The sequence below is a fragment of the Phoenix dactylifera genome, unplaced genomic scaffold (genome assembly GCF_009389715.1).
Source record: "Phoenix dactylifera cultivar Barhee BC4 unplaced genomic scaffold, palm_55x_up_171113_PBpolish2nd_filt_p 000427F, whole genome shotgun sequence".
NCBI lineage: Eukaryota > Viridiplantae > Streptophyta > Magnoliopsida > Arecales > Arecaceae > Phoenix > Phoenix dactylifera.
Window position 1 is genome coordinate 95,067 of NW_024067863.1, and position 13,598 is coordinate 108,664.

At 38.3% G+C, this 13,598-nt stretch overlaps 1 protein-coding gene across 2 annotated transcripts; it reads left to right on the plus strand.

Moving 5' to 3' along the window:
• Window positions 1–5,997: 5,997 nt before the first annotated feature.
• On the plus strand, window positions 5,998–13,326 carry LOC103723471 (translationally-controlled tumor protein homolog). Of its 2 annotated transcripts, none has more exons than XM_008814384.4 (5): window positions 5,998–6,154; window positions 11,598–11,671; window positions 11,949–12,044; window positions 12,186–12,343; window positions 12,932–13,326. In XM_008814384.4, the coding sequence occupies exons 1-5, from the start codon at window positions 6,127–6,129 to the stop codon at window positions 13,047–13,049; spliced, it is 474 nt and encodes a 157-aa protein (XP_008812606.2). In that variant the 5' UTR covers window positions 5,998–6,126; the 3' UTR covers window positions 13,050–13,326. The 2 variants fall into 2 exon arrangements, with proteins under 2 accessions (XP_008812606.2, XP_038974757.1); XM_039118829.1 differs by having other exon boundaries at window positions 11,949–12,077; window positions 12,932–13,296.
• The last annotated feature ends 272 nt before the right edge of the window (window positions 13,327–13,598 follow it).

Here is a 13,598-nt window from a genome sequence, read left to right on the forward strand (position 1 = left end):
TGCACTTAGACTTTTGTAAAAATTAAATTTGTGTGATTTCTAGTGATTATATCCACTAACTAATAGTGTCAAAGAAAAGCTTGTCAAAAAGGCATACGTGCCTAAGAAAGGCTGGTACTTAAGTGAGTCTAGTGCTCTACCACCGATCTGGAGCTGATTTGGCTATTATTTTTTGGATATATCAACTAGACATTCAAAATTCAATACAAATTTAATGCAATCTTTTGACATAGACTTTTTGCCTTTATTCAGGTTTCTGTCATTTTTCTATAATGTTGAACCTATGGCCTCAAATACTAGTGACCACCTTAGTGCCAAATCTGAAAAATTTGTTGGCCATAACTTTAGGAGATGGCAGAACCAAATGCGGTTCTGGCTTACCACATTAGGGTTAATCTCAGCCATAGGTGAGAGCACCATTGAAGTTGATAATGGGTCCAACCCAACTACTTCACGATATGCTACTCGCCAAAACTCAAACAGGAACTCAACCTCCTCCAACACTGAACCTTCTGCCTCCACCAGCACACCCTCTAGGACACCTGATGAGATAGACTATTATTGCATCCATAAAATTCTAGGTGTCCTTTCTGAGAGGCTGTATGATATCTATTACACAGCCAAGAGTGCCAAAGAACTCCGAAAAATCCTAGCAAGCAAATATGGTCTTGATGATGCTGGGGTGAAGAGGTTCAAGGCCTCCGATTTCAATAACTTTAGGATGGTGGACTCAAAGCTTATGAATGACCAAATCTATGATTTTGAAATCCTGATCTGCCAGCTTAGTGCTAATGGAACCAATTTGGATGAATCATTTCAGGTAGCCTGTCTGATAGATAAACTACCTAATTTCTGGTCTGATTTTGCTAAGACTCTGAGCCATACCCAAGGAGGTCTCACCTAACCCAAGTTTTGAACTCCATTTGAATAGAAGAGCAGCATAGGCTCAAGAGTAAAACCTCTACTAGCCACAAGAATAATGCTTATAATATAGAGGTCCCACCTAGAAAAAATCAAAACCGACCCTTCAAAAATAAGCATTACAAAAAGAAACCTTACAACCCTAGAAACCCTAACCACCATAATGGAAAACCTATCCAATCACAGGAGCAGAAGAAGAAGAAAGAGAATGATCGTGTCCGTTTCTGTTATGTGTGTGGTCGGACCAACCATTTATCTCTCCGGTGCTTCTATAAGAAGACTGCACCTCTTCAATCCAAGAAAAATTGTCCACACACAATCAGTGCTCAAGTCAACATGGTGACTTCTGGCACTGGCTCTTTTGAGACAGCTTTCAAGTTTGTTTCCTTCACTCCTGAAGTTAACATGACTTTGCAAGCACTTGATTGGTGGATTGATACCGGAGCTGGTACTCATATTTGTTCGGATCGCTCCTGATTTTCTTCTTATCAGGTCTTAAGTGGAGGAGCTGTGATCATGGCAAACAGCTCGGAGGTGCGTATGCTATGAGTGGGACGAGTGGACTTAAAGCTCGCCTCTGAAAAAGTCCTGTCCCTACACGGCGTCCAATATGTTCCAATTGTTAGGAGAAACCTCAATAGTCGTTCCTTGCTTATCCAGCAAGGCTATCGCCTTATTTTTGAGTACAATAAAGTTGTAATTTCTTATGGTGTAATATTTGTAGAAAAAGGGTTTCTAGGTGAAGAATTGTTTAAGTTGAATGTAATAGCTCATTCAATGAATGAAAATCCTTTAATTATGAATATAGAACCTCCTTCTATTTGGCATGATAGATTAGGTCATGTAAATTATAATTCAATTAAGCAACTTATGAACCTAAATCTAATACCAAAAAGTGATCTTAAGAACCATTAGAAATGTCAAATTTGTATAAAAGCCAAACTCCCTAAGAAGCCTTTTAAATCTATTTATAAGGATTCATCAGATGGATATCAAGACATCTTTTCTAAATGGAGACTTAAATGAAGAAATCTATATGGATCAGTCAGAGAAATTTGTAATCCCAAGCCAAGAAAATAAAGTTTGCAGACTAGTAGATCTCTTTATGGTCTTAAACAAGCACCCAAGCAATGACACTTAAAATTTAATGAAACCATAATGACATTTGAATTTGAAATCAATAGCACAGACGAATGTATATATCATAAGAGAGTTGGATACAAATTTGTGATCTTGTGCCTCTATGTAGATGATATACTGATCTTTGGGACAGATCTTCAGATAGTTGATGAAGTAAAACAATTCTTAAGTCATAAGTTTGATATGAAAGACTTGGGACAAGCTGACTTAATTTTAAATACCAAAATAATTAGAAGTGCAAATAGAATTGAGTTATCCCAAAGTCATTATGTTGACAAGATACTCAATAAATTTAATTATTCTGATTGTCAGCCTGTCTTTACTCCCTTTGATCCTTCTACACACTTTAAGAAGAACTTAGGAATTCCTATCTTTCAAAGCCTATATGCTCAAATTATAGGCTCACTAGGATTCCTAGCAAACTACACCAGGTCAGATATATTATATGCTGTAAATAGACTTAGTAGATATACTGTTAATCCAAATAAAGATCACTGGACAGTATTAGAGAGGATCCTTAGGTATCTTAAGGGTACCAAGTCCTATTGCTTGCACTTTAGTGGGTTTCCTGCTATAGTGATGCCAACTAGATCAGTGATACCTTAGATGTTAAATCTACCACAGGATATGTCTTTATCCTAGGAGGTACTGTTGTGTCTTGGAAATCCATCAAACAAACCTTGATATCTAGGAGTACCATGGAGTCTGAACTGATAGCTTTAGCACCACTAGCACTGAGGCTGAGTGGCTTAAAGATCTACTTATAGACCTTCCTATAGATGAGTCACCTTTACCACCTATCTCCTTACATTATGATTGTAAATCTGCAATACATAAGTGTAAATGTAAAAATGAACAGGTACTTAAAAGTGCGTCATAAATTAAGATATAAATTGAAAAATAATGTTATTGCTTTGAATTTTGTAAAATCTAAAAAATTATTTGGCTGATCAGCTTACAAAAGGTTTATCTAGAATAGTAGTTTTAGAGTCGTCGAGGGGATTGGGCTTAGCCCATAAAGATAGATCACCATTGTGGGAACCCAACCTTAAAAGGTTCAATGGGTAGAACCAAATCGGAGTGTGACTAAAAGGAGCACTGTTTTATGCTTTCCTCATTCCTATGGCAGTAGTGCTTATAAAAGCAAGTGGTAGGATGAGTTTGTTTTTATAACTCTTAATGAGTTAGAGACTCAAGAGGCAGGAGCTTCCTTTCTAATTTTCTTATTAGGACTCACCTATATGTGCAGTCGTGAGGCCGCAATTATGAAAAATGAGCGATTCCCTAAAAAGCACATGATAGATACCTGCGTATGGCCATATTAGCGCAACCCGTTTAGAATGCAAATTGGTCTATATTATGTGTAATGTTGATTTATTCTAAGCCATGGACCGAGGTTAAAGGTTAAGACCACCTTGGCTCCACAGATGCAGTCAATTGTTACTAAGTGAAGGTTTAAATCGAAAGGTACCTACACCTATTACATAATATAAGATATTCAGTATTTTATTTTGATTTTAAAATTATTTAAATTTTTGCAGAGGATTGATGGAAAAATTTAAATGTGCACGCGACCCGAGACTTGGCCGCGTGCGCGTTTGAAATTGGAAAACCCGTTGGGCATTTTGCTGGGAATGATGTGGGCTAATCGCGAAACGTCCGTTGGGACGTTCGCTTTGGGAATAAAAGGGGGCGTTTGCGAAATCCACGGAAGGCGCGGACGGATCCGCTAAAGACCAAATTGACTCTACTTAAAACTCCTATAAATATCCCTTGATTTCATCCTATTCGGGACACGAAAAAAATAGAAAAAAATACTGAAAAAATTTTACAGAAAAGTTCTTCCTTTCTTAGCCACTTATGATTTTTATTTTTGCTCTTTTACATTATATTTTATTTTATTTATTTTGTTCTTCGCTGGATCTGCAAGTCCGATCAGGTTCGTTTTGACTTCTTTCGAGACGTATCGAAGAAAAAGTTGTAGGGTCATCGTATCTTAAAGGAGGATTGTCAAAAGACCCGTACATAGGGGCAAACATTTCTTTGGGACAGCGTCACGTGCTTCGACCTGCCTTCATTAGGCTATTTCCTCTAACTTATATTTTTAATTTAATATTAGTAGATATGTAGAATTTGCAATTTTGTGATTTAATTTTATTAAATGAATAGATTTATTTTGTGCTAGAATAGATTTATTTTGTGCTAGAATAGATTTCTTTTGTGTTAAAATAGAATTATTTTGATGTCGAATAATATATATATATATATATTATTCCCTATAAAGATTTTCCATTAATTGTAATTTTAGAGTCATTTGTTTATTTAGATATTATATTGCTAACAATATATTGTGCACACAAATTGGGTTGAATCAACATCCTAGACATGAAGATAGTTGCACACTAGGTTTGAGATACTAAACATTCAGATCTAGCTTGATTCCTCTACAATCCAGGATCACAGAGACATTGAAGTCCACTTACAGCCATTTTTTATCCGTCTCTAAAAAACCATGCAGATCAAGTAGTGAACTTCCGCCACACAATGTTTTGATTTTGCCCATAGCCTCAAGTTTGTTCTTCTCCACCCATACAACTTTTGAAGAGGGGAGATAATTTTCTTTCAGGCCGTGGCATGCACCTCTTTGACCGCTTCTCTCCGTTCCACCCAAATATATAATATCAACCATAGGCTACTTTACTTTCCATTCGAAGATTAATCTTGGTTTAATTAAATATTAGAGTAAATTATATTTTTTTTTTTAAGTTTTATATTTATTATACTTACATCCAATAATTCGTAAAATCCATACTTACATCCAATTAAATTAATAATATTAGTGAAATTGTTTACCTCATGTGAAAAGTCAAAATTGTCTTTGGATGGAGAGAAGGATGCATACATTTTTTTTTTATCCTTGGATGGTTGTTATGTTACTTAAGGTTATTTTGTTTATTTTTATTTTTATTTTTTTTTGATATGGTGTTTGAGTCCTATTTTAGGTTAGTGCTTTGACCGATATCATGTTAAGTTATGGGTGAAAATGATGAATAAAAATAAACCTCGAGAAGAGTAATTATAGATTTTTTAAATTATTAGATGTGAATGTAATTTATTCCTAATATTAATTTACTTTGAATATTAAACTACATATGTCCAATCCCAAGTTTAGCCGATTCTAGCATAAAATTGTAAGACAATATCCTATATTATTTTGGACCGTTCCGGTCCAACATGTCCAAACTTTGATCGTGCTCCACTCATGAGCCGCTTAAATGAAGATATCAACAAGTTTAACCTAAGTTTCAATTTATTTATCAGCCCAATCATTATTCAAGCTTGGTTCATTTACCAATCAAGCCTTGACATATACTTTGAGACAACCTAATAGCAAGATTGATTTGAACAAATCTCTTGATCAAGCCTTGGATTTATTGGATCAGTGGAAATCCAAAACCATAAGATCACAATGCTAACTTGGCTAGAATTATGAAAAACTCATTCCAATTCAACTAAACCTGGTCTAACCCAAACTCGGACTCAAACTGCAGTAACCAACACATCAAGTAAGATTGTACTATAGTCTAGTCTTGCTCCAAATCCAAGTCTACCCTCCAAGATCCAACAATACAAGATTATAAATTTGTTCACGCGGAACACGAGATCTAAAATCCGAAGATTCTTGTTTGAAACATTTAGACATTGCAACCGTCGGATCTTTCACGTAATACCTGCTCGCCTCCGCTAAAACTCCGCCCCGAGTTATCATACCGGTCCGCTATTACTCCTGGACCCAGAAGACCTCGTCTCCACGGAAACCACGGACAGCCGTCCATCTGGTGAATAACCGTAAAAACACCAATCGGACGGTGAATATTCAATATTAGTTCGAAACGGAATCTAATTCAATTCCGGCTATCATTAGCCGGGGAAATCCTACACCGCCAAGGATGCCCGATCCTCGCCTATAAATAGCCCGTGTCGCTCTCGCCTCTGTCTCCGCTTCTCGTTCGCTGCTCCGGGGTTAGGATTTGTCGCTCGAATCTTTTTGGGGAGGAAGGAACCATGATCGTCTACCAGGATCTGCTCACAGGTATAGCAGCCATCTTCTTATATTGTCTTTCCGCTCAAATTTTGGTTTTGGATTGCTTAGGAAAGTTCGGATCTTGGAGGCAGAGCACGAGAGTTAGTTTTTTTCCCTTTTTTTTGTAGTTATTGGTCGGGTGATGTGCAATTCTGCTGTTTAGTTGTCTCGTTTGATTAATTTCTGTGGTTTTTAAGCTTCGATTGTTGGAATTTTTTACTTTTTTTTGTTTGGTTGGTGGTAATTGTCATGGAATTCACCTTCTGAGATGAAATATTGGAGTTAATGGAGAGTTGAAGATTATGATTTTATGATTATATTTATTTGATTTATTCCTGAAAATAACCTGGTGAGATAGTTCGTGACTTTATGTTGCTTGTTATTGGTGCGATGTTTCCCGTGTCTTGCTTTCTTGGGATTGATAATTTTAGTTTGTTATTTAATTTGTTTTCATCTTTTGTTGTTGAGAACGGGTTTGTGTGCATAAAATCATTATTGTGCATTTGCATGATTCATAACATCATTGTTTTCAATTGAATATGATAATAATTAAATAGATAAAAGGCATTAAGCCCTTGAAAAAGAATTAGGGGAACTTGCTCAGCGGTCCATTTATTGACCGAACTTTAACATTAAATCCCTGTTGACCGGTTGTTTAACAACCGGTCCATATATATTTTAACATTGCTTTATGGGACAAAAATGCCCCCGCCTCTCCCATTCCCACCGAAGAAGGAGAAGAAAAAGGCAGCCGCCGGCCATGGCCCACCCCCTCCCGCGCCTGCCGCCGGCCACGGCCCACCCCCTCCCGCGCCTGCCGCCGGCCACAGCCCGCCCCCTCCCGCACCCGCTGCCCCCTTCCGCGCCGCCGGAATTACCTCCGCCCCCACGGTGGGGAGGTGCCAAAGAAGAGGAGCCGCTGCCCCCCCCGGTGGCCCCATCCTGCGGCCGCCACCGTCCGACCCCCTTCCGTAGCTGCCGGCCTCGCGAGAGGAGAAGGAAGAAGAAAGAAGGAGAAGGGAAGAAGAGAAGAAAAAAAAAAAGAAAAAGAAAAGAAAAAAAAGAAAATGAAAGAAAAAGAAGAAAATAAAATAAAATAAAAATAAAAATAAAATTAACTGTGTTCCTAGACAAGTTAACTGTGTTCACAGACAACTTAACTGTGTTCACAGACCTGGAGTCGACCCCTTAACAGCACGAGTCGACCCCTGCTCACCTGGAGTCGACTCTCAGGCTTTCCTAGACAACTTAACTGTGTTCCCAGACAAGTTAACTGTGTTCCCAAACAACTTAACTGTGTTCCTAGACAACTGTGTTCCTAGACAAATTAACTGTGTTCCTAGACAAGTTAACTGTGTTCCCAAACAACTTAACTGTATTCTTAGATAACTGTGTTCCTAAACAACTTAACTGTGTTCACAGACAACTTAACTGTGTTCCTAGACAACTGTGTTCCTAGACAAGTTAACTGTGTTCCCAAACAATTTAACTGTATTCCTAAACAACTGTGTTCCTAGACAAGTTAACTGTGTTCCTAGACAACTTAACTGTGTTTCCAGACAAGTTAACTGTGTTCCTAGACAACTTAACTGTGTTCCCAGACAAGTTAATTGTGTTCCCAAACAACTTAACTGTGTTCCTAGACAACTGTGTTCCTAGACAAATTAACTGTGTTCCTAGACAAGTTAACTGTGTTCCCAAACAACTTAACTGTATTCTTAGATAACTGTGTTCCTAAACAACTTAACTGTGTTCACAGACAACTTAACTGTGTTCCTAGACAACTGTGTTCCCAGACAAGTTAACTGTGTTTCCAAACAACTTAACTGTGTTCCTAGACAACTGTGTTCCTAGACAAATTAACTGTGTTCCTAGACAAGTTAACTGTGTTCCCAAACAACTTAACTGTATTCTTAGATAACTGTGTTCCTAAACAAGTTAACTGTGTTCACAGACAACTTAACTGTGTTCCTAGACAAGTTAACTGTGTTCCTAAACAATTTAACTGTGTTCCTAAACAACTGTGTTCCTAGACAAGTTAACTGTGTTCCTAGACAAATTAACTGTGTTCCTAGATAACTTAACTGTGTTCCCAAACAAGTTAACTGTATTCCCAAACAACTTAACTGTGTTCCTAAACAACTGTGTTCCTAGACAACTTAACTGTGTTCACAGACAACTTAACTGTATTCCTAGACAAGTTAACTGTGTTCACAGACAACTTAACTGTGTTCACAGACCTGGGGTCGACCCCTGCTCACCTGGAGTCGACTCTCTCAGGCTTTTCAGAGAGCTGTTTTTTGCCTGATTTCAGGGGTCGACTCCAGCTCTTTAGGGGTCGACCCCAGGGGTCGACCCCAGCTCAGCATAAGTCTACAATAATTTTCTAATAACACTTAACTGTGTGCACAGTCGAAATAACTGTGTTCTGGGGTAGAATAAGTGTGTTCCGGGATGATTTAAATATGTTCCAAGCTTATTTAACCGTGTGTCATGTTAGATTAAGTGTGTTCCAAACTTATTTAATTGTTCCAAGCTTATTTAACTTTATTTTTATTTTTTCCTTTTTTTCTTTTTTTTTCTTTTTTTTTTCTTCTCTTCTTCCCTTCTTCTTCTTTCTTCTTTTTTCTCCTTCCGCGAGCTGGCGGCACACAGTTAAGTTGTCTGCGAACACAGTTAACAGGACTGTGCACACAGTTAAGTGTTCTTAGAAAATTGTTGTAGAAGTGAGCGAGTCGACCCAAGATTTTCACAAGTCGACCCCAGCAGAGCAGGAGTCGACCCCAGTTCAAACTTTTTCTTTTCTTTTTCTTTTTTTTCTTCTCTTCTTCCCTTCTTCTTCTTTCTTCTCTTCCCGCGAGGCCGGCGGCGCCGGAAAGGGGCTGGGCCACGGCGGACGCTGGAGGAGGGCGGGCCGTGGCCGGCGACAGCCGCAGGACGTGGGACGGCGCCCTTCTTCCTCTTCTTCGGCACCTTCCCACCATGGGGGCAGGGGCGGAGGCATTCCCGGCGGCGCGGCCGCGGGAGGGGGCTCGGGAGGAGGCGAGCCGGGCCGGCGGCGGCCGCAGGAGGGGGCAGGCCGCGGTCGGCAGCAGCCGCGGCTGGGAGATTACAGTTTGGAAAGTCTCTGAAATTCTTCTTCTTCGGAAGGATGGGAGATCATGAGGGAAGGGGCATTTTCGGTATCTTATTTCAAAATAAAAGGGGCTCAGGGACCGGGAATTACAGTTTGGAAAGTTTCTGGACCGGTTGTTTTAGATTTAATTAACAAGGACTTTTTGTTATAGTGGAGTCTTTAGAGGGATGGGAAAGTCAATTACCCAAAGAATTATTGGTCGGTGCACAGAACTAGGGACGGGTGTCAGCATGTATAAGATACAGGTCCACAGAAAAATATATTATTAAAATGATTAAGACAGGTCTGAATTAGACTAGACTGCGTAGGGTTAGTGCTGCACCATCACTTGGCTAATTCTTAGGAAGTGAACTATGTGAGATCGTGTTTGTTCACAGTTGTGATTCTCAAAATAGAGTAAGAATTCTTGGGGTCTAAAGCGGATATGTTATTATTCCTTTTTCCCTCCTTGCCTTGCTCTTGAAGCATGCATGGCATTCTTGTGCCTGATATCTGAATGATTATGAGCCCTTGTATCCACTGCTGCGCTTAGACACCTTCATGTGTTTTGGGCTGGAAAATGGTGTTAGGAAAATATAAAATTGTGCCACAACCTGATGCTTTATACTTAAAATAGACGGTAACAAAACCTGATCAGGTGGCCTCATGCAAACTTGGGCTTCTAGAGTGGTTGAAAATTGGATTACGTCAAGGCCATAAATTGTTTTTCTATGTGTTCAATCACCCAAATTATGTGTTATATATAAATCTGAAATTCAAGGACTTGAGTACGTAAAAGCGAGCCTCAACATGTAAAATAATTTTAGATTTTATATTTAATCAGAATATTAGCATGGAAGTGCAGATGGCATCATATGTGGGCAAGTTTTGCCTGTAAAGTGATTAAAAGAATTTACAATCTTTGGTGGTGACTGATAATATCCCTAGCAAAGAAAATCTAGTCAATTATATGGCATTGCAAGCAATCTTTGACTATAGTCAGTATAGGTTTGAAACATGAAGGTCATCTAAGATAAAGCCATTGTGTGTTTTGGAGAAGCAGGCATCGATGAGATGGCTGAACATTATGTTAGAGAAGGTGACAAAAATGGTTGAGCTTGTGTTTCTAGTCAGCGTTACAGGGTTTGTTAGTGAGTCGACTTGGACAGGATTACAGGTGGATGTAAATGCCTATTAAAGGATAGCATGTTAGCAGAGAAAACCAGAAATATGAATGAAGGTAGATATTTTATATTTTGGCTGTCTTGGCTCTGATGTAGCACTACTTAGGCCTTTAAGTAGGTGGGATAAGCTATCTTGAACCTGATCCATTTTGCATTATAATGTGATGCTTTTAACAACCATGCGATTAACTGGAATTTAAAATGCAAAAATTCATCTCTGTTTTTTGTACAGGATTACAGGTGGATGTAAATGCTCTAATGAGTCATGAGGATATTTTATCTTTATATATATGATCCAGTTTAATTTAGTCACTCTGCAATTGTTTCCCTTGTCAGCTATAAGTTTACTTTGTTCTAAAGAAACCATTAGGACTTCCTGGTATACATTTATTGCATTTTCTTTGTCTTTGAAGGAGAAGATGTGTCAGAATGGTGTAGTGGTTGAACATTGTCTCGTGTATCAGTCGTGTGAACCTTGTTTGTTTATATGTTCTTCTCTCTTGAACTAGTAATCTGTATAAAGAATGCAGACGGTAGAAATCTATTTCTTTTTTGTCAGTATTCAATGTCCATGACACACCTTTTCTGCACAAGTTCTTAGTGTAAGTTTGGTTTCGATTATATGAGTAAGAAAACTTGACTTGGAGTTCAGATCTGCCCATTTGGCTCTTCAGCATGTTTAAAGGATGAACAAGTTCTTGATTTGCTGTCCCATAACCATATTTATTAAGCCTTCTACCAACTATTTTGGGATATCAATAAGTTGTTCATTGCAACCTAGCATTTATGAATATATCCAATTTGGATCAATTTCATAGTTTGACATGCTTTTTATGACTGCCTGTCAACCAAATGTCGACCTTTCTACTTTTTTCATCTGGGCTTGCAATTGGCATTGGTACTGATGTTGAGGTCCATGTATGCTGTCAACTATGTTATTATTTAAAAAAAATTATGATAGTAGGTCCAAATTTTGACTCTCTCTGTTGATTCTTTATTGATGCAGTCCTTTAAACATTGCATTTATCAATTACATGGCTTTTATTCTTTACCATGTCCATGATATTAGCACTTAACATATGCTTTCCTGAACTGATATTTTTAATGATTTGATGCCAACAAATAATTGATCAATTTAATGTTTTTTTTTTAGGTGACGAGCTCCTCTCAGACTCATTCCCCTACAAAGAAATCGAAAATGGAATGCTGTGGGAAGTTGAGGGGAAGGTCAATTTTTCCAGCTCCTCTCAATTACCCCTTTTAAGTGTCTGTATGTCCATTTATACACATTCTTGTTTGTTTGTGGAATAGCCTCTGTTCTTCTTCTGTAGGTTTTTTTGCACTTTTGTGATACATTTGGATAAGCATGTCATGCCTAGATTGTTTGATTATGAACTTTTGGTATTCGATAGCTAGATGAAATTCTGAACTTCGATACTGTTATTGGTGGGATATGAAATATCCCTACAAGCTTAAATATATAGTATTGTTGATTGATGAACAGTGGGTTGTTAAAGGAGCTGTAAATGTAGACATTGGCGCAAACCCTTCTGCTGAAGGTGGTGAAGAAGATGAAGGGCTTGATGATCAGGCTGAGAAGGTGGTTGATATTGTCGACACCTTCCGCCTTCAGGTTATTGCCTTTGGTCAATATCATTCATTTAGCTTTATTCTGGAATCTATAGGTCAAAGCTCTAAAGAAGGGTTTTTGGTTTACCTTTGTAATATCAATTATTAACAGGAACAACCTGCCTTCGACAAGAAGCAATTTGTGACCTTTATGAAGCGTTATATCAAGCAATTGACACCCAAGCTGGATGCCGAGAAGCAAGAGCTCTTCAAGAAGCACATTGAGGGAGCTACCAAGTACTTAATCTCGAAGCTCAGTGACCTACAATTGTAAGTCTCAAGTTTCCATTTATCTATGTTTGATGTAGTTTGTAATTTTATATCATCTCTTGTATGGATGACAATGTTGCCAAATCCTATGGTGAAGACAACTACTTTTCTGGCTTAAATGGACAAAATAGAGAACAGTAATTACAAACCCAAAACTTTGTGCCTCTTTTTATATATTTCCATAAGATTTATCAATTGCCTAGACCCCTCTTGTACATCTCACGGCCAAGTCCCTAGCACACTTTGAATCTTCAAAGCCATGAGCATGTGAATTTTTATCAGATGTATGGAACGAGCTATGTTTGCTGCAATTAGAAATTTATGCATGCATATTTCTGTAATGAGTATGCTATAAACAGTCATCTAAATCATTAAACATGCTAGCCTTTTTAAGGGCGAGGTACTGACCTCCTGGTAAATGAAGGACCAGCCTGAAGGCATGTCTCATGCTTTTGTTAACTTTGATCTTTTCAGTTGTGAAAGGCAAAACCATTTCTCTTCTAGGATTTTATCCTGCCAAACTGTCGGATGCAAGATTTATTCGTTGTCAAACTTTTGAGACTCAAACAATCTGATGTTCTTTGGCAGTTTCGTGGGCGAGAGCATGCATGATGATAGCAGCATGGTCTTTGCATACTACAAGGAGGGTGCCACTGATCCAACATTTCTGTACTTTGCTTATGGATTGAAGGAGGTCAAGTGCTAAGGATGATGATGCCGCTCGCAAAGGGGATGCTGTAGTTCAGTCAAATAGTACTGCCTTTATCTTTCTGCTAGAAGTCCTATTATGTTACGCTGGGTTAATTGTTCTTTTTTGTCTTTTAATTTAACCAGTTAAGTAAATACTTGTTCGAGCTTTGCTTAAGTGTGTTTTAATGAGTTTGTAATGAGATATTAAGTACTGGGTTATTGAGGAATAAACTGTCGCTGGCAGCCATTGCCACTGGCAAGCACCTGCTGCTGGCCATCATCGCCGCCCGCCACCATTGTTGGCCACCGCTTAGCCATCAAACAATCATCATTTTCACCATCAAACAATAAGTTTTTGGTAGTTTCAATTTTTTTTTAAAAAAAAAAATGAAAACTAGCTATCATGGTAAATGCTACCTAAAATATATGGAGATATTTAAAAGAAGACTGAAGGAGTTTGGATAAGTTTGCAGTTCTCTTTGCAATGTAAGATCAATACAGGTGCTACGTTTGTTAGATGTTGCTTAAAATCTGGCTTTCCAGAGATGATGGATTTTCATGGTGC

Coding starts and splice junctions, on each gene's coding strand:
- LOC103723471 (XM_039118829.1), top strand. CDS start 6,127: ATGATCGTCTACCAGGATCTGCTCACAG. Junction 6,155..11,597: donor CTACCAGGATCTGCTCACAG/GTATAGCAGCCA, acceptor TTTTTTTTTTAG/GTGACGAGCTCCTCTCAGAC. Junction 11,672..11,948: donor TGTGGGAAGTTGAGGGGAAG/GTCAATTTTTCC, acceptor ATTGATGAACAG/TGGGTTGTTAAAGGAGCTGT.